The 27,278-nt window shown below is 41.4% G+C and overlaps 1 protein-coding gene and 1 pseudogene across 5 annotated transcripts in view; both read left to right on the top strand.

Moving 5' to 3' along the window:
- The window catches only part of Invs (inversin), a 163,143-nt gene that overhangs the window by 102,858 nt on the left and 33,007 nt on the right, over positions 1–27,278 (top strand). For 3 of the 5 annotated variants that reach the window (XM_036179394.1, XM_036179396.1, XM_036179397.1), the window contains exons 5-11: positions 1,007–1,174; positions 6,101–6,281; positions 9,022–9,131; positions 13,700–13,871; positions 14,986–15,141; positions 15,562–15,830; positions 24,907–25,013. In XM_036179394.1, the coding sequence (XP_036035287.1) occupies positions 1,007–1,174; positions 6,101–6,281; positions 9,022–9,131; positions 13,700–13,871; positions 14,986–15,141; positions 15,562–15,830; positions 24,907–25,013 (1,163 nt within the window). The remainder of the gene's footprint in view (positions 1–1,006; positions 1,175–6,100; positions 6,282–9,021; positions 9,132–13,699; positions 13,872–14,985; positions 15,142–15,561; positions 15,831–24,906; positions 25,014–27,278) is intronic. The other 2 variants (XM_036179395.1, XM_036179398.1) reach the window with 1 other exon arrangement.
- LOC118578449 lies at positions 11,208–12,745 on the top strand (annotated as a pseudogene).

Raw genomic sequence — 27,278 nt, forward strand, 5'->3', positions numbered from 1 at the left:
TAAGTCGTCTTATTAAATAAAAAACATGGAGCTAATATAGGGGTGAAAGCCTTAGAGAGCAGGGAAATAGTGAGAGCCACCAACCAACCTTACCTCACCAGCTCTGCAGCTTCCCAAATACCATGACTTCCTGTCTACCTAGGCTTTTATTGCCTTGCTGTTCTGCCCTTTCATTGGCTATCTTAGCCCAGCCACCTCACTTCTTTATCACTGCCTGTCTATACAGACCTCCATGTCTCTATGGTTGGTACTGGGATTAAAGGCATGTGTCACCATGCTTGGCTCTGTTCCCTAGTGTGGCCTTGAACATACAGAGACCCTGCCTGCCAAGTGATCAGATTAAGGGTGTGTGCTACCACTGCCTGACTTTTGTGTTTACTTAAAATGGCTTGCTATTTCCTCTGATCTCCAGGCAAACTTTATTAACATACAAATAATATATCACCACATTTCAGCACAAATAAAATATCACTACAATCATGTTCTTATACTGGTGTCTAGGCATCTGAGTTTGGGATGATTATAGGTCTAGATGCCAATTTCTGAGTTTGTCTCTGTTGGATGGGTGTTTTTTTCCATTGGTTTCTGTTTCCTTTCTGGTCTTCTGGCCTGAGTGGTCTATGGTAAGTAAAGGGTCTCTAACTGAGTTGGGGGATGGAGTTCTGGCTTCTGGTGGAGCAGGGTGCTTCCTCTGGAGTTTTGTGCTAGATATGATGAGGAGGAGAGGAGGGCTGTTGGTGATAGGCTGGGAGACTCTGAGGGAGTGTTGGTGGTCTGCAGGTGTGAGTCTTACCTGGGGTTCTGGGTGCCAGTGTGACCCTGGTAAAGCAGGGGGCTTCTGTTGGAGTTGTGGGCTGGAATATGATAAAGAGGGGGTGCTGTTGGTAGTAGGCTGGGAAGGCCCTGAGAGTGTCCTGATGGGCCTTAAATCATGCCTGTTACATAGTACATGTTCTAGAAGAGTAGGATTCTGGGCTTGTCTTTTGAGCACCCCCCTACCTTGCAGCAAACAGCTTTGCACTGGAGTGCCTACTACAACAACCCAGAGCATGCAAAGCTGCTCATCAAACATGACTCCAACATCGGGATTCCTGACATAGAAGGCAAGATCCCACTCCACTGGGCAGCCAACCACAAAGACCCAAGTGCTGTGCACACAGTGAGATGCATCCTGGTAAGTAGAATTATTAGGAAAAAATAGTCTAATAGGTACAAAAACATAAATGTGAGAGACAGGTAATTATGAAGCAAGACTCATCCTCCAAGAGACAAAGCCTCATAGTAACTGTTACTCCACATTGAGGTTCCCTGTGACCTACTCCTCCACCACCAACTACTTCCAGAGTTCCTATTTCTTATTCCCTGCTTTGTTTTGTACTTACTTTTAATTCTTTAATTTTTCATTTTGGTTTATGAGTGTTTCTGCATGTGAGTGTGTGTATGTATGGGGTTGTGTGTGTGTGTGTGTGTGTGTGTGTGTGTGTGTTATGTGAAATGGGGAGTGTTTGTGTGTGATGAATGCACATTAGTATTCAGGTGTACACACCAATGGACATCTATACCAACACCAGAATAGGACATTGGGGATCTTCCTGTGGCACTTTCTCCCTGTAACCTTGAGTCAGGATGCCTCACTGAACCTGAAACTCACAGCGTCAGCTAAGCTGGCTGGCTAGCAAGCTCTCAAGATCCAAGTGTCTCTGTCCCCAATGCTGGGCTTACAAGCACTCACAGCCAAGCTTGGCCTTTTACAGGGGTGCTGGGGATTGGCCTTGTGTCCTTTATTAACTGAAACACTTCCCCAGTCCCCTGCTGACTTTTAATAGACAAATTAGACTTTAAAAAGTATTCTTCTCCTGTGTATATAATGTTTACTGTACATATTCACATTTTTCCTTTTTGTATATGTATGTGTGATATGCATTCATGTATTGATAAGTGTGTCAATATCGGTGTGAGAGTACATGTTCATGTGTATCTGTGTATGGAGGCCAGGGGTTGATGCCGGATGTCTTCCTCCATTGATTTCCACTTTATTGACTGAGGCAGGGTCTCTTGTGGAAGCCTGAGGTCACTGTTTGGGCTAATCTAGCTAGCTAGTTTGTTCCAGGGATTCCCTGTCCCTGCTTCCCATGCTCTGGGATTAAACGCAGGCTGCCATACATACCCAGCTTTTATGTGGATTCTGGGGATCCAAACTCGGTACTAAGAGTTCTCTTGATTAACTGATGCCTTAGTGTTCTGTTGCTGTGAAGAGACACCATGAACATGACCATTTTTTTTAATTTAACTTTATTTTATGTGCATTGGTGTTTTGCCATGGGTGTCGGTTCCCCTGGAACTTGAGTTAGAGACAGTTGTAAATTGCCACGTAGGTGCTGGGGATTGAACTCGGGTCCTCTGGAAGACTAAGAGAACTAACCACTAAGCCATCTATCTAGCCCCAGAAAATTCTTAATAAAGGAAATCATTTAATTGGGGCTTCTTTATAGTTTCAGGGGTTTCTTAGCCCATTATGAGCATAGCATGAAGCTTGGCAGGGAGCATGGTGGCATGCGGGCAGACATGGTGCTGAAGAGTAGCTGAGAGTTCTACATCCAGATCTGCAGGCAGCAAACAGAGAGAGTCACTGAGCCTGGCTGGTTTAAGCATTTTGAAACCTCAAATCATACCTCCAGTGGCACACTTCCTTCAAGGCCACACCTCCTAATAATGCCACTCCTTGATTACCAAGCATTCAAATCTATGAGCCTATGGGGTCATTCATATTCAAACCACCATATTCCATTCCCTGATCCACATAGGCTTGTAGCCATATCATAATGCAAAACTGCATTCAATTCAGCTCTTAAGTCCCCATAGTCTATCATAGTCTCAACACTGTTTAAAAGTCCAAAGTCTCTTCTGAGACTCATGGCAATCTCTTAACTGTAACCCCCTGTAAAATCAAAATCAAAAAACAGACCACACACTTCCAACATAGAGTGGCACAGATTATACATGACAATTCCAAAAGAGAGGGAAGGGAGCATAGTGAGGGAATATTGGACCAAAGCAAGACCAAACACCAACAGGGCAAACTCAGAACTGTATCTCCACGTAAGACATGAAAGTGCTCTTAAGATCTCCAACTCCGTTCAGCTTTGTTGACTGAATCACACTTCTCTCTCAGACTGGTTCCACAAGTGACAGGCACTTTACTCACTGAGCCATCTTCTATCCTCATTCCCATCCCACCCCTTCATCTCGAATTTTCCTTATCAGTCCTTTTAGTTCCTGATATGTAGTTCTTATAACTTTTATTTTTACAGAAATATTGATGATAGAATGTTGTTTTCATTCTATGACAGTCTCATGTAGCTAAGGTTGACATCAAACTCATTCTATAGTTGAAGATGACCTTGAGCTTCTGAGCCTCCTGCCTCTACCTCCCAAGTGCTGAAATTACAGCCCTTTGCCACCAACACCTAATTTGTACGGTGCTGGCCATCACATGCAGGTGCAGGATGTTGTACACACTAGGCAAGCACTCTACCAACTGAGCCTCAACTCCAGTCCAAATGTGTTTTAATTAAGAATGTCTTTATAATGTTTTTCTTTTTTAAAATTAAAATATAATGACATCATTCTCCCCTTCCTTTTCCTCCCCCTGATGCTTCCTGTGAATCACTCCCCCTGATCTCCTGCTTTCTCAAGCTCATAACCTTGATTTCTTTAATTGTTGCTATCTTGCTCTTGAAAACTAGTTTTCTTTGTGCACAGGCCTAGATATTTATTTTTCTATTGTTTATTTTGAACTGTTTTATAGCTTTCTGCCTTTTTTCATTGTTCTTGTAAGTCAAGTCTGTTGCTGTCTTAATGGTCAATCCTTTGTAAGGTGATCTGCCTTTTTATTCAGGCTGTTTTTAATTTTCTGTATTTGATGTCTTACAGTTCCATTGCAATGTGTCTAGGTGTGGTATTTTAGAATTAAAAAAAAAAAATCCTGTTTGCTGGGCAGGGTAGCACATGCCTGTGATGTCAGGAAGATCAGGATTTCATAGTGAGTTTGAAACAGCCCAAGCTGTTTAAAACCCTGTCCCAAAAACAAATAAACAAATAGATCCTTTTTGGAGCTGGGCACAGTGATGCATTCCTGCAGTCTCAACATTCAGGAGGCTAAAGCCAAAGATCCCAAGTTCAAGGCCAGCATGAGCTACATAGCTAGACCCTATGTCAAAACGATAATAGGGCCAGCAAGGTGGCTCAGTGGGTAAAGGCAACCTGCCACCAAGCCTGAGGACCTGAGTTGGAAACCTGAGAATGGAGAACTGAGTCCCACAGGTTGTCCTCTGATCTCCATACATGCACCATGGCACATAATACATACATATATACATAAATTCATACACACATACACATGCAATGAATGTAAAAAAGATATAATAAGTAAAATTTCATTTGCTTTATATTCTGATTATTGAATCTTACTTTTAGAAAACGAAGAGCTGTTACACATTTGCTTTTCTGTACTGTTGCTTTTTGGGTCTTCAGTTATATGTATTTGGGCCTTCGTCATCTTATTCACCATGTCTCCTGATTTCCTTTTAGATCCTCATCTGTTTGTTTCTTGGTTTACTAAGGCTCTCTTCAGCTGAGTCCAGGCAGTTTACCTTGTCCATAGAGCATTTCACCTTAGTAACTACACTCTTCATGTCTGAAAGCTCATTTGGTGTCTTCAAACTACCCCATCATTGTGGTAGTTATTTCTGCTCACTTTCCATCACGTCTCTTATTTTCTTACAGATTTAATAGATAGTTACCTCATATAAACACTCCTTACTTTGAGAGCCTGAGCATACCCAGCCTTTGATGCTGTTGACATCTAAAAGTTAATAATCAAGAACTTTGTAATTGAATTACAATAAGTAAATAAGTAACCTCGTGATATTTTAAGTGAACATACTTTTTTATTTGGGGAGGGCTGGCTGCCTTTGTAGCTGGCCTAGGTTGGACACATCTTGGGCCCTTCACTGATCAAATGAGGTGACTACATAGGCAGCTGTAAATCTGGGATGACCCTTCCCAGAGTCAAATGGAAGCAACAGGACTTGGCTCTCAGTGTGACCTAACCTGAGAAGGAGTTCTGGATGAGGAAACTCCTTAGCTGAAGCTGTTCCAGGAAGCAGAGACATGAGGATCCTGGGCTGCTAGTGTCCCTCACAGCTGGGAAATAAGGCTTTTAATGTCAAAGAGAGATCTAGGAAGTGTATCAGAATGTTTGTTACAAAGATCTAGCAAAAGAATGAGTGTGCCTCATTCATGAAAGCACTTTAAATTAAACAACAGGGAAGTGTCTTTTCGCCTCATTATAGGAGTAACATGGAGGAAGCTTGACAATACCAAGTGATAAATCTGTGCCAGCATGTGGGAAATAAACACTTTGCATATTGTCATGGGTGTGTTCATTGGTTCAAGCATTTGGAGAGCAGTTTGGCAGTATACAGTGGAAGGTACAAAAATCCTTCAACCAGCAATGCCTCTTTCTATGTGTAGCAAAGAGAGAAACTTCACACATTGTGTTGCAAGAAATATGTGAAGGAAACAGTCTCTGCCACACTATTTGTGATTGTGAAAAGAAATGGAAATAGCTTAACTGTCCCTCAGGAGAAAAATGGACAACTAAGCCCCAGTTTAACAAATATTAAACTAGAATCAACAGAGATAACCACAAGGGTAGCATAGGAAGAAAAGTTGCCAAAGAGATTACATGTGTGCTTCTACAATGTAAATATCCAAAAAACATGTACAAAATGTGTATATAAGTTAAAAAAACACAAAACAGCTTTAGCCTAATTCACAACAGACACAAAAGCCCATTGGGCAGCGTCACACCTTTTTAATGCAAGCATAGTGGTACTTTGTTCTTTTCTGTATTTGTATATTATTAATAAATAGGAAAGTCAATTGTTAAAGATTTAGCCCATACACTCAATGCATCATTTTATTTTCACCTATAGAGAATGTGGAGGTTTTATTTTAAGAAATAGTTAATGTACATGCCACATATTATTTATTGAGGATTCCACATGTGTCTGAAGTCTCTGGTTCTTGAAAACAGGATGCTGCTCCAACAGAGTCATTATTGAACTGGCAAGACTATGAGGGCCGCACGCCTCTTCACTTTGCAGTCGCCGACGGAAACCTGACAGTGGTGGATGTCTTGACCTCCTATGAAAGCTGCAACATAACATCTTACGATAACTTATTTCGAACCCCACTTCACTGGGCAGCCTTACTAGGTACGTTCTGCTGTAAGTCAGAGGATCGCTGGTAGGAAGACTGCCTAACTACAGAAGTCCTGTGCCTCCACATCTCCTGCAGATCCCCTCCCTGTTCAAACATTTCCATAGCTAATTGATATGCTCAATTATTTCATAACCTGGCTCCTTCTCTTGCATGCTTTAAATGTGGTAATATAACCCAATTCTCTATTAAATACTGGGTTTTATTTCAACATTTTGTCCTAAGTTTTTACTTTTATTGTAAAGGAATGAAAATTCATTGACAAGATGTGCCTATAAGGTAACCTGTCTTCACATTCATGGCTGTTATGTGAGCAAAGTAGGGCATTCACTTGATGTTTGTGTTCAGTCAGTCCTCGATACTTGATTTTTACTTCATATCTGCTTTGTAACCTTTTGGGCATCACTTTTTTGATGAGAGAGCAGGTATTTGTCTGTTGTGTATGGTTGTGTTACATTATTTGAAGAAGTACAACCTGGGAATTTTTCTCCTTTATTAAGTAGTTTAACCACTTATAATCGCTACTAAAAAGTAATATTTTTTCTATTATTGGGGTATTATTAGTGTTTTCAGAGGTTTTTATTCTTCATGTTTTCCTACCCCTTTGTTTTCACCTTCCGTCATGTAGAGTACCTGTGCTGCTGTCTGCACTTGGCTTTGACCCACTTGGTGTTTCAGGCTGCAGTGTAGTTCAGTTGTAGTGTGCAGTGTAGTTCAGTTGGAGTGTGCGGTGTAGTTCAGTTGGAGTGTGCAGTGTAGTTCAGTTGGAGCGTTCAGTGTAGTTCAGTTGGAGTGTGCGGTGTAGTTCAGTTGAGTGTACGGTGTAGTTCAGTTGGAGTTTCAGACTGCAGTGTAGTTCAGTTGGAGTTTCAGACTGCAGTGTAGTTCAGTTGGAGTGTTCAGGCTGCAGTGTAGTTCAGTTGGAGTGTTCAGGCTGCAGTGTAGTTCAGTTGGAGTGTTCAGGCTGCAGTGTAGTTCGATTAGGGTGACTTTTCAGTTTATCAAACCATGTTTGTCTATGAGTCAGAGACAAGAGCAAGACCTTGCCTGCTTCCTCCTGCACATAGGGCGAGTTTTGCTCTTCCTGCTCATTACTCGTTTGGTGTTGCTAACAGGCTGGGGCTGCTCAGTTGTACTATCTTAGTCTTAGTTCTAAGTTGCACACCATCTACTTTAAAATGATTTTCATACTTGCATGCAGCTCTCATGTCAGATTCATAATTGTTATTTAAACTCCTTTTCAAGGTGTGTTCCCTCCCTTTTCTTTTTCCCCTGGAATGTGGGTATACTTCACAAATTTGTTTCTACTTCACTACACTATCTTTGCTCTGTAACTTCTGACTTTATTATCCCTACTGCCCAGACTCTCATTTCAACTGTATCTTCATTCCCATCAACCCCTAGTTTTCTTCTTAACCTCATTTTACTTCCTTTTAGTCCTTCCATCATCCTTTCACATCAGCCTATTTTCTTCCTAGGTTCCTTCTCCCTTCATTTCCTAGAAGCCATCTCTTTCTGCACTAAATTGAAGATGCCTAACAGTTTCTCGACTTTGCTCTGGCCTTCTTGAGACCATTCCTGAGGTATGCTCTTTATCTTTCCAGTGCTAATTCTTCCCCTGCTGTGTTAATATTGTGTTCACTATATGAACTATATTATCTATTATAACTATATTATATAGTACAACTATGTTATCCTCAAGTCTTTACTGAATTTTTCTTTGCTCCTCAAACAAAATGGGATGTGTTTAGATTGAAGCTCTTGCCCAGATTGTCACCAGACCTATATTTGGATTAGGAAGGCTCCATCTTAAACCACACATGTGGAGTACGTAGATGAGCACAAGCCTCAGGCAGGTCCCTTTCCCTGGCTTCCACCTAGCACAGACTTGCTCAGAGGGCTCCTGCACCATGGCATCTCCTTCCTTGCCTGGTTCCCCACATGCTCTGTTAGAGAGAATAAAAGGGTTTCCTAGGTTTGTTAGCTTCTGTGTTGTGTTTGTGTTTGTGTTGTGTTGTGCTGTGTTGTGTTGTGTTGCTGTGTTTTTGAGACAGGATAACCAGAGGATTTCCTAGTACTTGCTCAGTAGCCCAGACTAGTCTGTTTTTCAATCCTCCTGCCTGAGCCTTGAAGTGCAAGGTTTACAGGTACACACTGCCACACCAACGTGTTAATTCTTCAACCACTTGTACAACTACTCCTTTGTAGAAACCACTTTTTTGAGACCATACTACAGACTATTAACCCACCACCACTTCACAATATGTGCTCCCCCTTTCTGTGGAGTTTGAAGTCACTACCTTAGTATTAAAAGACTAGGGTAGGAACATTGACAGGATAGTTAGAAGGCCTCAGAAGCAGACAAGGTTCATTTCAGTTAGTTCAGCTGAGCAGTAGCAGGGAGCTGATGTTCAAGTCTGGTGGATCAGAAAGCAGAACCTTGACATGATGGCCAGTGAAGCCAAGAAGCCCAAGAGGCAGTACCTAAGGCCGGCACTTATCACCACTGTGCTTTTCTCCCTAATGAAGTATCCTGTTTTCAGTATCTTAAGCTTTAATTCATTCTACCTATCACAGTGTGCAGGGGAGAAGGTGGAAGAGGCTGCACTGGGAGCTGTTTGAAACCATTTTAAATGCTCTTGAATGCTAGTGATTTTTCTTACCTTCTTTCTTTTATATGGACTAAAAATGTACTTACCTCTTTGTGCAAGATAACTACCTTATGTCTGTTCTCAGGCCATGCACAGATTGTCCATCTCCTTTTAGAAAGAAACAAGTCTGGAACTATCCCTTCTGACAGCCAAGGAGCAACGCCCTTGCACTATGCAGCTCAGAGTAACTTTGCTGTAAGTTATGATTCCCTTTTCTCTTAACAAAATGTTTTATTTTGATGTAATTGTAGATTCATATGCAGTTATAAGAAATAATGTGCCATAATCCCTTGCCCCTTTCAGTCAGCCTATACTAATGATAGATGGAATACAGTATTACACACAGGAGGTTGACAATGAGCTAGTTCAAATTTAGCCAGGTTGATGCACACACACATATCTGTGTTGATAAAGTGATTGCTTTTAACCATTGTTCACGGTGTCAGTACCATTATGCAGGTGATGGTCTGTGTTTTTATAAGGTTGTTAGTCATTGCAAGCTTATGCAGCTTTACTTAAACACTTGGCATAATTTTTTGCTTTATGGTGAATATATACTACATCTTTCTGTGACTTTTATAGCACTTGGGGCATCTTAGTGTTCAGAAACCCTGTAATTGTCCTAAAGCAAGGCTTTGGAGCTGGAAAACCAACTCCTACCTGGAATCCCAACTGTGTAGACTACTAACTGTGTGATCTCACTCAACTTTCTGAACCTCTCTGAGGCTTTGCTTCTTCATAGATAGTATGAGGATAGCTATATGTCTTCCTTCAGGACTGCCGGAAAGAATAGAGCAAATTTACGGAAAGTGTCTACTGCACCTGGCATAGAGCATGCATCCACACAGACCATATTCCTATGGGTTGTGTACGTATGAGAGCAGATGTCCAAACACAGACTACATCCTTATGATTCATACTAATGATTATGAATTGTGCATATCTGAGAAGGCCACAGTATGAATTATTGTTTCTAGAAATCCTGAGAGCTACCAGTAGCTCTTCCCTGATAGTCCTTCATGGATCACAAAGTGTACTCTTGTCCATCATGTGCTGTGTTTGCTCAGCAGCATGATGATGTGCAGGCTGACACAGAGACATTGAAAGAGGCCACAGTTGATGTTCTGCCCTCACCGTGGGTGTGCAGGGAAGCTCACAATGGTTGTGGCCTGGGCACAGCGTAATTCCCACTTCTTGACCTCAGTGTTCAGAACGTCTCATTTTCATTCCCTTCTTACTCTCTGAAGAAGCCAGTTTGATCCTGTTTTATCTACTAGTGATTCTAGTCCCTTTCTTTTAAATCCATCAGAAACTGATGGGAGTCCTGTCTCTGTGACAAATACATGGTATGTCTGCTCTCAGGCTGGTCACAGGCTATCTGTATACTTACAGTCTGTCCTTCTTAGCCTCCCTAAAACTATACTCAGTGCGCCACCTAGAGTTTTGGCAAGCCGTTATCCATTATTATCTTGGAGAAGTAGTTCTGTTTTGTCATAGAGAGGAAGGTCACGTGGCCCAAACTGATGGGTCTATGGAAATGAAAACTCAGTACATAGCTCAACACATCCTGTGAGGTGGGTCCTAGCGTTCCACTTACAGGTTTTAAAATTCCATGTTCTAAGAGATGAGATGGCTTGCCCATGATCTTGAATCAGATTTCAGACTCCAGCTTTAATATAGATAACAATAATTAAAGTCCAGTGGAAGCAAAAGAGAATGGTAGCACATTACAGATGTTTGATTTAGATGGTCTGCCAATTCCAGAGATATTTTTTAATAACTATGCACATTTTCTAATCTCTATTTCAAACCCATTGATTGCTTTAGCCTCTGTTAACACCACATAAGGTTGCTATTATCTTTTTGAAAAACACTAAAAAAACAAACAAAATCAGGAAATTGTTGTAAAATTAGGAAGCCATATTGCCCTGGGCAGACTGCTGGGATTTCCTGTAACTGCTGCCAATGTTTGTGTGGTCGGGAACCTACACTTCTTCCAGGGTAAAACAGGGACTAAATTCTTTTTTTATTATTGCATGGGGGTGGGGGTGTCTACAGGTATGTCTGTGTACCACATGGTTTCTGGTGCCCTTGGAGGGCGGAGTAGGGCATCAGATCATCTAGCAGAGTTACTGAGGATGTCAAGCCTCCATGCCGTTGCTGGGAATTGAACCCAGCAGCTAGTGCTCCTGACTGCTGAGCTGTCTTTCCAGCCCTGTCCTTTCTAAAAAATATTAAGAGGAAGCTGCAGAAACTCTTTATATTCATTCAAGCAATGGTTTCTTGATCTTCCTAGAAAACTGAGTTTTAGAAAAGAGGTAATTTTCAATGCAGGAATATCACCCCAGGTATAAGAGGTGAGATGGCAGTCAGCCACACAGCACCTAAGCTTATGGAGCAGCATAAGCAAGGCCTTGCATTTGATCCCAGCACAGAAAAATGACAATAGTAACCCAAATTGCCAGGCACTCTTAGGACTGACTGCTCAGGGTCCCAATTTTCCATTATTCCAGCAACAGGACCTTGAATATAGGAATGGCTAAATAAATGTGTTTAAATGAATTGAATGCTGCATTTCACAACAACTTTTGATCAATAATCCACAAATGTATTAACCATCTCAAGATTTTTAGTAATGTAATACACAGTGAGACAGTCTGTTTACCTTCTCTGGAGTCATGCTTAAATATCTGGGTTTCTGCAGGTACAGTGTACATGAAAATGTGTAACTTAATGTTGGCCTTGACACCAAATACTTTTAAGTCTTCTAATTTTTATTTCTAAAAATACCCTTAAAAGTTTTAAAGCCTGTCTTTTTTCCTGCATCGTTCTTTGTGTTGATGCACTAGTTCTTCCTTAGAACTCTGTGTTAAGAAAACAAACATGGCAGTGGGCAGAGAAAAAGAATGAGTCCTAAGCCTGAACTTACTGAAGAACAGAAAGAGGAGATCCGGGGAGCTTTGGTGTCTTAGATGCTGATGGCTCTGGAACTATAGACATCAAGGAACTGAGGTTGCAATGAGGGGGGTCCTGGGTTTTGAACCCAGGAAAAAGAAATCAAGAGAACAATAAGTGAAATTGATAAGGAAGGGACAGGAAAATGAACTTCAGTGACTTTTTGACAGTGATGACTCAGAAAATGTCCAAAAAAGACACCAAAGAAGAAATCCTGAAAGCTCTCAAGTCCTTTGATGATGATGAAACTGGAAAATATCATTCAGAAATCTGAAGCGTGTGGCCAGGGAGCTAAGTGAGAACTTGACTGGTGAGGAGCTGCAGGAAATGATTGATGAAGCTGATCCAGATGGAGATGGTGAGGTCAGTGAGCAAGCGTTCCTGCACATCATGAAGAAGACCAGTCTCTGTTAAGATCAGCGCTCTTTTTTCTACTGCAAGCACATGTGACTAGATTTAGTGCCTGCCATTTTGTGAACTATGGTTTTTGAGAATCCCCCTCCCCCAACCTCCCGGGTAATCAACCACAACCTTGAATCTATTTTTGACTTTTGGGAGTTTCTTTGATAGTAAGTTCTTTGTACATTTACCTGCTGACTAATTCAACAGGACAGAACAAGAGCACATCGTGGGGAAAGGGTCTGAAAGTGAGACTAGAGCCACTCCACCTTCCATTACTTCTCATTGCTCATGCATTTTCACCCAGCTGCAAACACACATGGCTTCTTAGATGTCTGTGTAGCCACCTCACCGTAAGCCGTGGTTGTTCTAAAATTGTTCTAGTTTTTAGTTGACACCAGAGTGTAGTTTTTTCCTCTCATAAAACCCAATGAATGCTTGCTGTGGCATTTGGATGTGTGGTAATGCATTTGTTTTGTTTTAAAAATAAAACCTTTCGGGCTGGAGACAGCAACCACATGGTGGCTCACAACCATCTGTAATGAGATCTGGCGCCTTCTTCTGTATACATAATTAATAAATAAATAAATAAATAAATAAATAAATAAATAAATAAATAATGAAACCTTTCTTAATTAAAAAAAAGTTTTAAAGCCTGATTAAAGAAACTCATACTCAGTTGTTTTATTCTTCTCATGTTTTGATTTTTAAAAATTATTTCTTATTCTTTTACAGTCTCACTCATCCCCACCCTTTTGTGTTCAAACCCTTCTTCCCAGTAAGTTCCTCCTACTCCCATGTCTTCTGTGTGTGGCACACTGGGTTTAAATGGGGTCTCCTGCATGAACGAGAGGCTAGTTACTGGAGCATGGGCAACTTTCCACTGGTTACACTAACGAGGAGAGGCGCTTGTTCCCCCAGCCACAACCGACTGTCAGTGGTCCCTCAGAGAGGGGTGGGACCTCACAAGCCCTTCTCCCTTCATGATGAAATGTTGACAGGCCCAGTCCTGTGCTGACAGCTACAGCTCAGTAAATTCACACACAGGAAATTCACATCAACCTTTATCGTGCCCAGAAGACACTGTTGGGTAGCAGCGCTCCCCACCTTCTGGCTCTTATGATCTTTCTATCTCGTCTTCGTCAACATCTTCTGGGGGAAGAAAGTCATGAGTCTCAAATTTAAGGATGTTGAATGAGAAAGTTAGATGTTTTGAAGTGTTACAGAAACTAAAACTAGTATATAAGGAAAGAAGATCATAATTTTCTATGGAAATTGAGGTTTTATTATTCATAAAAAGTCAGCAGGAAAAATCCTTGGCTTCTTCATGGAATCACCTCTAGCAGGTGCTTTATTACCTTGGAGAATGTGCCCACTGCTGTGGTGTTTCAAATGAAGTTTTCTTACAGGAAACAGTTCAAGTGTTTTTAAAGCATCCTTCAGTGAAAGATGATTCCGACCTGGAAGGAAGAACATCCTTCATGTGGGCAGCAGGGAAAGGCAGTGATGACGTGCTCAGGACTATGCTGAGTTTAAAATCTGACATTGACATCAACATGGCAGACAAGTATGGAGGCACAGGTAGGAACTGACACATGGGCTCACCCTGCTTCAGGTGCCCAGTTTATCAGTGCTATCAAATTTATGAGATAATATTGTTTGACTTAGCTTTCCACCTTTGAAGCTTGAGTTTGCCAGGCTCTTGCCCCAAAGGCTTTATTTCTTCCAAGTACTGTGTCTAAAATTAGTACCCCTACCAGGTGAAGACCAGCATCTGGTCTATAGCTTTGCTGCACCTCAGACACAAGATAGAAACTTGTCTTCTCATCCACTCTCATATAAAAAGTGTGGAGCTTGCAACTATACAGAGTTGGGACTGGAGACATAGCTTAGTGAGTAAAGCTCTCATTCATGCAAGTGTGAGAGCCAGAAAAAGTGAATGGGCTTCGAGGCCCACTGGTAATCCCAGTGCATGGAAGGTACAGACAAGGAAACCACTAGCCAAAAAGGGGACCTCTGGTGTCAGTGAGAGACCCTGCCTCAGTATGCAAGTAGAACACAGTCAAGGAAGACACCAGTATCAACTTCAGTCCTCAACACACATGGGCACACACATGTATGTACACCTGAACACATATATACGTATGCAAAAAACTGCACATATTTAGTAGCTACTAATATATGTTTTGAGGGATGCACATGTTCAAATGTATTCTCAAGTCTCCTTTTTTATGCTCTTTTCTCAAGTTGAGCAGCATGGCTCCACTCTGATGTCCCATGTGAGAGAGCACTTCTCATAACTCTAGAACCTTCACTATTTCACAGCCTCCCATCAGCTCTTCCCGGACTCTTGCTTTAGTTTTTCTTCATTAGGAAAACCCTGCCACTAGGTGCTGGTTACTAAGAATCGTAGTTTTTAGCATCCAGTGTGAACATGAAGTCTCTTCTTTGTCTGAAATCTCAACTGCAAGTCAGAAGGAAAAGAACACCTCCAGCACAACACTGAGTGCAACCAGGCCTCACCATCCTTGCATATACCCACAGGAGCATGGATATGTCCAGAGAGAGAGAGGGAGAGAGAAAGATTTGGATTGCATTTAGCCACAATGAGGTGGAAATCCTAAGAGGAAGAAAGAAAAACATACTTAAAGCTAAAGGGTAATTGTGAAAGTTGACCAGTTGCTTCTTTTTTCAGCCTTACACGCTGCTGCCCTTTCTGGCCATGTCAGCACTGTGAAGTTATTATTGGACAACGATGCTCAAGTCGATGCTACTGACGTCATGAAACATACTCCACTCTTCCGAGCCTGTGAGATGGGGCACAGAGATGTGATTCAGACACTTATTAAAGGTTAGTTGATACAAGTGCTTCTATTAGGTCTCTTACAAAAGGTAAGCGCTCTAGCACACTTGGTGTGAAACACAATTTCGTTCACACACAGAGCCCCGGGGCAGAAAGTTGGGGAAGAGTGCCCAAGTGGCACCAGAAAACTCTGCCTGTACTTGTAGCTCACCTGTTGGTGAACATTTGACTTCAGAATAATCAGTTTTCCCCCAGACCTCCAGATTCATTTGCTGAAAGAGACTGAGTCCCAACCTCTCCAGAACTTAAGAGATACTCTAAAGCTCTGATGCTGACAGTGTAGAATAATACATAGAAGTGTTGGGGAGAAAAAAGCTTTCAGAGGACATTGTTATGATTGTAAGCTTCTGCCCCTTCTCATAAATGCTGTCTACATTTGACATTTTTACTGCAATTTTGCTTTGCTAGGCGGAGCAAGGGTAGATCTGGTTGACCAAGATGGACATTCTCTTCTCCACTGGGCAGCACTGGGGGGAAATGCCGACGTCTGCCAGATACTTATAGAAAATAAGATCAACCCAAATGTGCAGGATTATGCAGGAAGAACACCTCTTCAGTGTGCTGCATACGGAGGGTACATCAACTGCATGGCTGTGCTCATGGAAAACAACGCAGACCCCAACATCCAAGACAAAGAGGTAGAAATTTGGGCTTTAAGTGCTGCCGCCAGCTCCATGGTACATAGTTTGCTTCTTTGTTATGAATTAAGTACAACAGTTTACCACTTGGAGAGAGATGGTTTTCATTTGTCAATATTCTCTTCTAGTGCTCATCTACATCTGTATATTATTTAACATGTATATACACTAAGAATAATTCTCTAAATGTTTATAAAATGTATGCATGTATGTATATGTACATATATATGAAATTACAAACCACCTTTTGTTCACTTAAAATTAGCACCAGCATTTTCTCATCTGATATATAATCTTTCTTATAATCATAACTGCTTAATAACCTAATATGCTAAGAGCTTTATATTCAGTGAGAGTTCATTCAACACTCACAGCAATCCTATAAAGTAGTTACTGTCCTACCCCACTTCACAGCTGAGGAAACTGGAACTCAGGGAGCTTCAGTAATTACCCTGCAGTGACACCAGTTAAGAGTAGGGAGCTCTAACCACAAACTCAAGAGCTCAGTAATTAACAGGACACCTCTCCACTGTTGCCAGAATCATCTTCATGAATTTATCTTTCTTCTTTGAATTGTTCCCTTAGAATAGTCCCTCTAAGAAGATTACTGAATCAAAGTAACAAGTGCTATACAAGTGTGATCCGCTGTGACTCTGTGTGTGTGTGTGTGTGTGTGTGTGTGTGTGTGTGTGTGTGTGTGTGCTGTCAGAATCCTAAGATAGGATTTAACCCATACTACCTAGCACTCACTTTTGGAGGGCTGGCTTAACTCTAAAAATACTAGCACAAATCATGTTTTCCAAGTCAGAAAATAGATTCTCTATTAATCATTCAGGAAGATTCTACCAAGATTGTTGTTTAGTCATGTGTTTATGTATTTTATGTATATGAGTGCTCTGTCTTCATGTACATCAGAAGAAGGAATCTGATCCCATTACAAATGGTTGTGAGCCACCATGTGGTTGCTGGGAATTGAACTCAGGACCTCTGGAAGAGCAGTCAGTGCTCTTAATCAGTGAGCCATCTCTCCAGCCCAAGATTGTTATTATATGTAAAAAAATAATAATATAATGAGGAGCTGGCAAGATAGCTGAGTGGGAAAGAGACAACTGACTCCAGAAGCTCTCTGCTGGCCACGTATATGATGGGACAGGTGTGCACACATGCTAAATAAGTAATACATAAATGCAACAAATGCTTTCAAAAGTTGAAAGTAACATAAGAGAAAATATATAAACTGTGGTCCTTGTCCCTATATTAGTAGGAATGTGTCATTTATAATTTAGCGTATCTTTTATGTTTTGCCACAAAGGCAATTTCTTACATACTTCTATTGGCAACTTTCTAGTTCTATTCAGTTTTATATATCGCATTTTGGAATCATCTATTTAGAGCTGTCTAGGATCTCTCAGATAGGTCTGAATAGAATTGGTGATACTGGCTATCTTTAATTCATTCTAGCTTCTCAGAGATCCAGCTTCCAATACTTCACCATTGCATGAGTCTATATTAGTGGTTGCTTAGAATTTTTAAAAATCATAGTTAGATTTATATGAAATACTCTTTGTACATCTACTAACATGGTCCTATCTTTCTCTTCTCTTTTCTGTTGATAAGTGGATCATGTCTACTGAATTTTGTTCTGATGTTAAACTTGCCTTCCACCTGTAAAGTAAACCTCACTTACAGGGTAGTATTACTTTTAGATGTGGGTGGATTTTACTAATATTCTAAGACTTTGTGTCTTATGTTCATGATAATTTCCCTTTCTTATTACTTGTCATGTTTGTGTAGAAAGGAGTTTCTGACCTTATAAAAAAGGCCTAGAAATTATTCCCTCTTCAGGAATTTGCATGAAATTGATGTTGTATCTTCCTTAAGTATATGGAAAATTTTGTTGTTGAAGTCCACTGGTCCTGGGAATTTTCTTAATGTATAATTTGTTAATAACTGATCCAGCTTGTAAGACTATTCTGTTTTCTTTCAGCTTTGGTAAGTGCACTTGGTTGGAAATTTGTCCATTTTATTCAAAGTTTTAGTTGTATTTATAAAAAGTTGGTCATATCTGCACTTGTCTGTATTATGTTTTAGGACTCCCCATTAAGTGTGTTCATTGGTAATATGTATTATCTCTCTCCTTTTTTTTTTCTTTAAACTTTCCACCTGTTGTTTTCACCCTTCCGAGGACATCTGTCTTTTCTGACTTTCTGCATTTTAAGCACATTTGCTTTTTGAATGGTGTTTTCTCTCATCTTTATTCCCTGTCACCCATTTTCCCCAAGTTTGACTGACTCTTTTTTTTTTTTATTTTTTTTCTTTATTATTATGTGTTTTAAATTTTATACATCAGCCATGGGTTCCCTTGTCCTCCCCACTCCCGCCCCCACCCCCACCTACCCCCAGCCCCTCCCCTCCATCCCCATGTCCTCCAGGATCAAGGCACCCCTGGGGATTCATTTAAACTTGGTGGATTCAGTACAGGCAGGTCCAGTCCCCTCCTTCCAGGCTGAGCAAAGTGTCCCTGTGTAAGCCCAAGGTTTCAAACAGCCAGCTCATGCACTAAGGACAGATCCTGGTCCCACAGACTGGGTGCCTCCCAAACAGATCAAGCTATTCAATTGTCTCACTTATCCAGAGGGCCTGATCCAGCTGGGGGCTCCACAGCCTTTGGTTCATAATTCATGTGCTTCCATTAGTTTGGCTATTTGTCCCTGTGCTTTTTGCAATCTTGGATTCAACAATTCACGCTCTTGCAGTCCCTCCTCTTTCTCAACAGTTGGACACCTGGAGCTCCAGTTGGGGCGTGGCTGAGGATCTCTGCATCCACTTCCATCAGTTATTGGATGAGAGTTCCAAGACGATTGTTAGGGTGTTTGGCCATCTGATCACCAGACTAGGTCAGATCAGGCTTTCTCTCGACCATTGCCAGCAGACTACAGAGGATGTATCATTGTGGATTTCTGGGAACCTCTTGAGCACTCTGCCTATTCCTGTTCTCATGTGGTCTTCATTTATCATGGTCTGTTATTCCTTGTTCTCCCTCTCTGTTCTTGAGCCAGCTGGGATCTCCTGCTCCCCTAAGCTCTCTTTCCCTCGATCCTTGCCTTTCATTACTCCCACTCACGTCCAGGTTGTACATGTAGATCTCATCCATTCTCTGTCATTGGGTGATCCCTGGGTCTTTCCTAGGGTCCTGTTTTCTAGGTAGCCTCCCTGGAGTTGTGTAGCAGTCTAGTCATCTTTGTTTTACATCTAGTATCCTCCAATGGGTGAGTACATACCATGTTTGTCCTTCTGAGTCTGGGTTACCTCACTCAGGATGATTTTTTCTAGATCCATCCATTTGCCTGCAAACCTCATGATGTCATTGTTTTTCTCTACTGAGTAGTACTCCATTGTGCATATGTACCATATTTTCTTTATCCATTCTTCAGTTGAAGGGCATCTAGGTTGTTTCCAGGTTCTGGCTATTACAAACAAAGCTGATACGAACATAGATGAGCAAATGCCCTTGTGGTATGATTGAGCATTCCTTGGGTATATGCCCAAGAGTGCTATAGCTGGGTCTTGGGGGAAATGGATTCCCAATTTTCTAAGGAAGCGCCATATTGATTTCCAAAGTGGCTGTACAAGCTTGCATTCCCACCAGCAGTGGAGGAGAGTTCCCCTTGCTCCACATCCTCTCCAGCATAAGCTTTCTTCTGTGCTTTTGATCTAGCCATTCTGACAGGTGTAAGGTGGTATCTCAGAGTCATTTTGATTTTCATTTCCCAGATAATTAGGGATGTTGAGCAATTCCTTAAATGTCTTTCAGCCATTTGAACTTCCTCTGTGGAGAATTCTCTGATAAGTTCTATAGCCCATTTCTTAATTGGACTGTTGGGCATTTTGATGTCTAATTTCTTGAGTTCTTTATATATTCTGGATATCAGCCCTCTGTCAGATGTAGGGTTGGTGAAGACCTTTTCCCATTCTGTAGGCTGTCGCTTTGTCTTGTTGACCGTGTCCTTTGCTCTACAAAAGCTTCTCAGTTTCAACAGGTCCCATTGATTGATTGTTTCTCTCAGTGTCTGTGCTACTGGTGTTATATTTAGAAAGTGATCTCCGGTGCCAATACATTCAAGAGTACTTCCTACTTTCTCTACTATCAGGTTCAGAGTAGCTGGATTTATGTTGAGGTCTTTGATCCACTTGGATTTAAGTTTTGTGCACGGTGACAGATATGGATCTATTTGCAGCCTTCTACACATTGACGTCCAGTTATGCCAGCACCATTTGTTGAAGATGCTTTCTTTTTTCCATTGTACATTTTTGGCTTCTTTGTCAAATGTTGTATGTTCATAGGTGCGCAGGTTAATGTCAGGGTCTTCAATTCGATTCCATTGGTCCACATGTCGGTTTTTATGCCAGTACCAAGCTGTTTTTATTACAGTAGCTCTATAGTAGAGCTTGAGGTCGGGGATTGTGATGCCTCCAGAGGTTGTTTTATTGTACAGGATTCTTTTAGCTATCCTGGGTTTTTTGTTTTTCCATATGAAGTTGAGTATTATTCTTTCCAGATCTGTGAAGAATTGTGTTGGTAATTTGATGGGAATTGCATTGAATCTGTAGATTGCTTTTGGTAAGATCACCATTTTTACTATGTTAATCCTGCCTATCCATGAGCATGGGAGATCTTTCCATTTTCTGACATCTTCTTCAATTTCTTTTTTCAGGGACTTAAAGTTCTTGTTATATAGGAGGTCCTTCACATGCTTAGTTAGTGTAATCCCAAGGTATTTTATATCATTTGTGGCTATTGTACAGGGTGATGTATCTCTGATTTCCTTCTCAGCCTGTTTTTGACTGACTCTTGGTTTGGTGGGCAGGGCATGGTTTTTAAGACAAGGTCTCATAAACCCAAGGCTGGCCTTGAGCTTCCGGTGTAGCCACAAGTGATGTTAAACTTGATCCTCCCACCCTCACCTCCTGAGCCCAAGTGTTAGGATTATAGGTGCTCGCTTAAAAAATCCTCCTTTTTCAAAGACAGAATCCTACCTTGTAGCCCATCCTGGAACTTGTTATTTACCTCTGGCTGACCTCCAACTGGAGATCTTTTTGGCTGGACTTCCTGAGTTCTGGGATGCTAGATTCTTCAGATGAAAATTTAAGTTCTAATCTTTGTGTCAGCCTGCCTCCTTGAGGCCCACTTTAGCTGTACTGCCTGCATTTGGTTAAATCGCAACTTCACTGCCATATAGTGAGTGTGTTTTCTTCTTTTTCCTTTGCTTTATTTGCTAGATTGCACATTACTTGGGAGTCTATTGTTTATTTTACAGGCAGCTGGATATTTCCTTATTTCTCAACCTTAATTTAATAGATTAATTACCTATTGCTCTAGGATAAATTAGCTCAAACATCCAACACAAATCAATTATGTCACTGTTCCACACCAGTCTCACTGGACTAAGGCACCACAGTACAACATGGTTGCCTTGTTTTGGAGACCTTGGGGGAAAGCTTTTTTTTTATTATTTTTTTTAACATTTTCCAGCATTTAGAGGCTGCTTAAATCATGGCCATATGCCTCCATCATCAGAGCTGGCGAGATTACAGCATCAGACCATCCAGAGTGGTCTGCCCTCTCAGGACAGCTGCTTTCCTGTGCAGCATCACAAGTCAGGGGTTCTAGAAGTTAGGTTATAGACATCTTTGCAGAGAATGGTGTTATTCCTTTGAGCCTTCATGGTCCAGAATATGCCTTATTTTGGTAAATGCTGCGTATATAATTGAGAAGAGTTCTAATTCTGTCATTGTTTAGTGCAATGTTTTATGTCTAAATACTGATCTTCATGTTGTGTTATTTACATCTTCTATGTCATCAGTGCTCTCTTACATGTTTCTAACATCAGCCATTACAAAATAAAGCAACTTACTGGGCAGTGGTGGTGCACACCTTTGATCCCAGCACTTGGAAGGCAGAAGCAGGTGGATCTCTGTGAGTTCAAGGCCAGCCTCATCTACAAAGTGAATTCTAGGACACCCAGGACTGTCACACAGAGAAACTCTGTCTCAGAATTAAAAATAAATAAATTGATAGATAGATAGATAGATAGATAGATAGATAAAATAAAGCAACTTAAAATCTACCACTATGAAAAAATGAGTAAAATTTTTAAAACATTTTTCAAACTCTAGCATTATGATGCTGGCTGTAATTCCCTTTAACTTAGCCCCTTTGTCTGATATGTTTGGAAAGCTGCATTAAATGTGTATATTTGGGCTCTGACTCCTTCAGCACTATGAAGAGCTTACTTCTTCATGCCTTCTTTAGCTTCCTTTTTCTACATTTAATTATGTGTGTGTGCATATGTGTATGTGCACACACAGACACATACATGTGTACCTGGGCTGTGTCAGCTGTCCTCCCTCCGTGATTTTAGGATCAAATGTAGGTCATCAAGCTTGATGGCAAGCACCCTTGCCGGCTGAGCTGTCTTATTGACTTTTTTTTCTTTCATGACATTGAAAATCTTAAATACAGGGGTTGGGGATTTAGCTCAGTGGTAGAGCGCTTGCCTAGCAAGTGCAAGGCTCTGGGTTCGGTCCTCAGCTCCGGCAAAAAAAAAAAAGGAAAAGCTTAAATACATGCCATTTGTGTTTTTGATTAATTAATTTTTTAAGATTTATTTATTTATTATGTATAGTGTTCTGTCTGTATGTATATATGCAGGCCAGAAGAGGGCACCAGATCTCATTACAGATTGTTGTGAGCCACCATGTGGTTGTTAGGAATTGAACTCAGGACCTCTGGAAGAACAGCCAGTGTTCTTAACTGTTGAGCCATCTCTCTAGCTCTGATTAATTAATTTTTTCCCAGCCCAGTCATATTTTTTCCTCCCTCCCTCCTCTCCTCCAAGTCCCTCCCCCAATCCTCCCCTCTCCTCTCCTCATCCACTCCTCCTCCTTTCTCTTCAGAAAAGAGCAGGCCTGCTGTGTATGTATGTATGTATGTATGTATGTATGTATGTATGTATGTATGTGTGTGTGTCAGCCAGCCATAGCATATCAAGTTGCAGTAAGAATAAGTACGTCCTCTCCTATTAAGGCTGGATGAGGCAACCCAGTAGGAGGAATGGGTCCCAAAAGCAGGCAAAAGAGTCACAGACAGCCCCTATTCCCCACTGTTAGTAGCCTCACAAGAAGACCAAGCCTCACAACTGTAACATACATGCAGAGGGCCTGGGTCAATCCCATGTAAGCTCCCTGGTTGGTGATTCAGTCTCTGTGAGCCCCTATGAACCCAAGTTAGTTGATTGTGTGGGTTTTCTTGTGACATCCTTGAACCCTCTGGCTTCGATAATCCTTCCTTCCCCTCTTCTGCAGAATTCCTCGAGGTCCATCTAATGTTTGGCTGTGGGTCTCTGTATCTGTTTCCATTAGTTGCTGGATGAAGCCTCTCTGATGACAATTGGGCTAGGCACCAGTCTATGAGTATAGCAGAATATCGTTAGGAATAATTTCATTGCCTTTTTTTTTTTTTTTGTCCATCATGTTTGGTTCTATTCTAGGTCTCTGGGCTGTCCAGCCTCTGGGTCCTGGCCCTCTGGGCAGTGTCAGGGGTGGGCCTCCTCTCATGGCATGAGTCTCAAGCTGGACCAGTCATTGGCTGGCCATTCCCATAATTTCTGTGCCACCTTTACCCCAGCATATCTTGTAGGCAGGCCAAATTATAAGTCAAAGGGTTTGTGACTGGGCTGGCATCCCAATCCCTCCACTAGAAGTCTTGCCTAGTTACAGGAGATGGCCAGTTCAGGCTCTGTATCCCCCATTGCTAGGAGTCTGAGCTAGGGTCACCCTCATAGATTCCTGGGAGTTTCCATTGCACTAGGTTTCTAGCTCATCTCAGAGATGCTCCCCTCCCCCGTTTCCAGTTGTCTTTCCCAATACTCTCTCCATCCTCCCCAAACCTGATTCTTCCCATTCCCATGCCCACCCCACCCCCAAATCCAGACCCTTCCCTCCATCTACTTGTGATGTCTGTTCTATTTCCCCTTCACAATGAGATTCATGCATCCTCCCTTGAGCCCTCCTTGTTACTTAGCTTCTCTGGGTCTGTGGATTATAGCGTGGTCATCCTTTACTGTATGGCTAATATCCACTTATAAGTGAGTACTTACCATGTTTGTCTTTCTGGGTCTGAGTTACCTCACTTGAGATGATCTTTTCTAGTTCCATCCATTTGCCTGCAGATTTCATGATGTCATTGTTTTTTACCACTGTGTAATACTCCATTGTGTAAATGTACCACATTTTCTTTATCCATACTTCAGTACATGCCTTTTGTATTAGTCAGGGTCCACTGGAGGAACAGAAACGATAGAACAGAACTGAAATGTATATGGGGTTTACTAGAGTGGCATACAGGCTGTTGTCCTACAGTGCTGTCTACCAACAAAAAGTCCCAGAATCCAAGTAGTTGTTCAGTCCACAAGGCTGGGTAACTTAGTTGGTCTTCAGTGTACACCAGAATCCTGAAGAAGTAGGCTTTAATGACTGTGATGGGATGAACTTGTCAGTTAGAACATGGGCAAGCAGACAAAGAGGGTACGCTTCTTTTTTCATGTCCTGTCTATTGGCTGCCAGCAGAAGTTGTGGCCCGGATTTAAGGTGGATCTTCCCACCTCAAAAGATCTGGATTGGGAGGATGGTCTTTCCATTTCAAATGATTTAACTAAGAAGAATCCTCACAGGTGTACCTAGCCACCTGTGTTTAAGTTCATTCCAGATGTTGTTGAGTTGACAACCAAGAATAGCCATCACACTATTTATTTTATTGAATTTGACTCAAATTGGGTTTGCCTTCTATTTTCTTGCAGTGAAAGTCAGAGTTTGCATTCTTGGTTGGAATATTCTTTGAGCAATTTCAATTCCTCCTCAGGTCTCACCATGGACAGTGCACGATGCCCTTTGACAAATATGTTCACTGTGGTTACGAAGCATCTTTTTTCTCTATTACGTACTTCACAATATCTCTTCTTTATTATTGATCAGTCTGAGGGGAAATTGTTTCTTCTGAGTTATTATGTGCTAAAATTGCTTACTCCAGTACAAGCTGATTTGTTTATATTTGCAGGGACGAACAGCTTTGCACTGGTCCTGTAATAATGGCTATCTTGATGCAATTAAATTACTGCTGGATTTTGCTGCTTTCCCTAATCAGATGGAGAACAATGAGGAGAGGTAAGCTATTGATTGAGAAGGGGAGTATAGTGTTGTTCATCTCACATCCTTCCTTTCAGATGAAGAAAAAAATCTCAAGTTGAGATAATAGTTCAGAAAAGTAAGTATACTCATAATGAAACATTGTACCTAGCAATCCTGAGCCAGAGGAAAGAGCACATTTCCATGTAGTGTTCACCTATAACCATGGCAATTTTGCACTTGCCTAAAACTTTGGGTACTCCTTATGACAGATTCACATTTACAGTTGGGAAAAGGAACTTCTTCAAGCTCATGCCTAACATATGGCCAGTAAAATCCTGAATGACCAGGCCTAGGAACTCATCAGATGAGCAGAATGAGTTACATATTCAAACTGTTTCTATTAGTGGTGAGGATATCCTTAGTTAGTGGACAAGCAGCTGCTGTCATGTGTCTGAAAACATGGGGAAGCCGAGATGAAAGCTGAACATCTATAAATATCTATAAATACTGCCTTCTTGAATCATGTGGTTCACAGAGCTATGCTAGAGCTGTCATGCCAGGACTCTGGCCCAGTACAAAGGCTCAGACACGGTGGGAGTGTGGCTCAGTTTCGACTGCCTGCTGACCATGTGCTAAGCTATGGGCTCCATCCCCAGCCTGGGTAGGAAAAAGGACCAGATACGAAGAAAGGGCAGTCTATGCAAGACAGATCCTGAGGATCTTGACTCTTGGAAGATTCTAGTAAATTGTAGGTAGTGACTAAGTTTATGATCAGGCTTTCAAACATCTTCCAGAGTCTTTCTGTGTTAGCAAGAAAACTGAAGGTGCCTCTCTTTAAGTTCCAAATGAAAAACAGAATGGAAAGATAAGAATTTCCCAAATTAGTGATTTCTTTGAAGAACTTCTGGGCCAGAAAGATGGCTTAGCAGGTAAAAGCACTCTAGAGCCCACGGTAGAAGGAGAGAACCAGCTCCTGGAAGTTGTTCTCTGACCTCCATTGTACTGTGGCACTTGCTCACCCACATTCACACACGTGCATATGCACAGCAGCAGCATTAATTAAAAAGAAGATAACTTATTTCCTAAAGCCAATCACAAAATCTATTAGTGTCTGTGAAGTGTAGAAGTGATTCAAAAGAAGAATTTACTCTAACAGTATTTATTTCCTAGCTGATCTCTTTGTAAAGAAACAGTGAAAAAATGTCCTGGAGAGAATGGCTGTCCCTCAGTCTGTCTCGGTGTTTTCCCAGCCATGCACCTTGATAAACACGTGTCAGAAGCTGGCACTGCAGCTTATGTTTATTGACATTCTGGTTTGAGCATTCTGCTGAACTCGTCAGCCCATTCCCATGTGGCAAGTCCAATTGTATGTTACCTCCTCTCAGTGTCTACACTGTTTCTTGGCTGGTTACCATCAGTGCAGTGCTAATTTCTATTTCTTGTGCATAGACACTGACCAAGTGATGTCCCCCAAATAGACATCATTTCTGCCAACTTCTGTCTTCTCTCAGTCAATAGCTATCTGGCAGCCACTCTCTCGTGTCAGTGGGAATATTCACAATGCCTGAATGTTGCTAAATGGAATTTGGGATAGAATGGTAATAACAACATCATGGTCAGTTGCCTAAACACTAGATGTAAGCTTTAATCTTAAAACCTGGCTAGATATTTGGATTATGTCTCTCTGAAACTAGGGTTGATTTGATTAAAAATTCCAATTTGAATGAATCAATGATTAAAAGAAGACATGTTTGAGACAGTTGAGGAATTGTGAGTTGTATTTTACTAAGAAATTCCTGCTAATTTTGTTAGCATAATGATCCTTGTGGCTGTGCCTATATCATGTATAGATGAATAATGAGACACATAGAAATAGACTCTACAATCTGCCTTAAAATACTTAAGCAAAAAATTAAAAGGAAGAAGTTGAAAGAAGTTTTCTTAGTTAGGGTTACTATTGCTGTGAAGAGACACCATGACCATGGCAACTCTTACAAAGGAGTTATGGTGGCTTGCTTACAGTTCAGAGGTTCAGTCCATCATGGCAGGAAGCAGGGCAGCGTGCAGGCAGAGATGGTGCTGGAGCTGAGACTGCTACATCTTTCAGGCAACAGGTAATCAGCTGACACACTGGGCAGTATCCTGAGTATATGAAACCCCAAATCCTGCCCCCACAGTGACACACTTCCTCCAACAAAGCCACACCCACTCCAACAAAGCCACACCTCCTAACAGTGCCATTCCCTATGAGATTATGGGATTATGGGGCCAATTACATTCAAACTACCACAGAAGTAAACA

Source organism: Onychomys torridus, chromosome 2 (genome assembly GCF_903995425.1).
Source record: "Onychomys torridus chromosome 2, mOncTor1.1, whole genome shotgun sequence".
Lineage (NCBI taxonomy): Eukaryota > Metazoa > Chordata > Mammalia > Rodentia > Cricetidae > Onychomys > Onychomys torridus.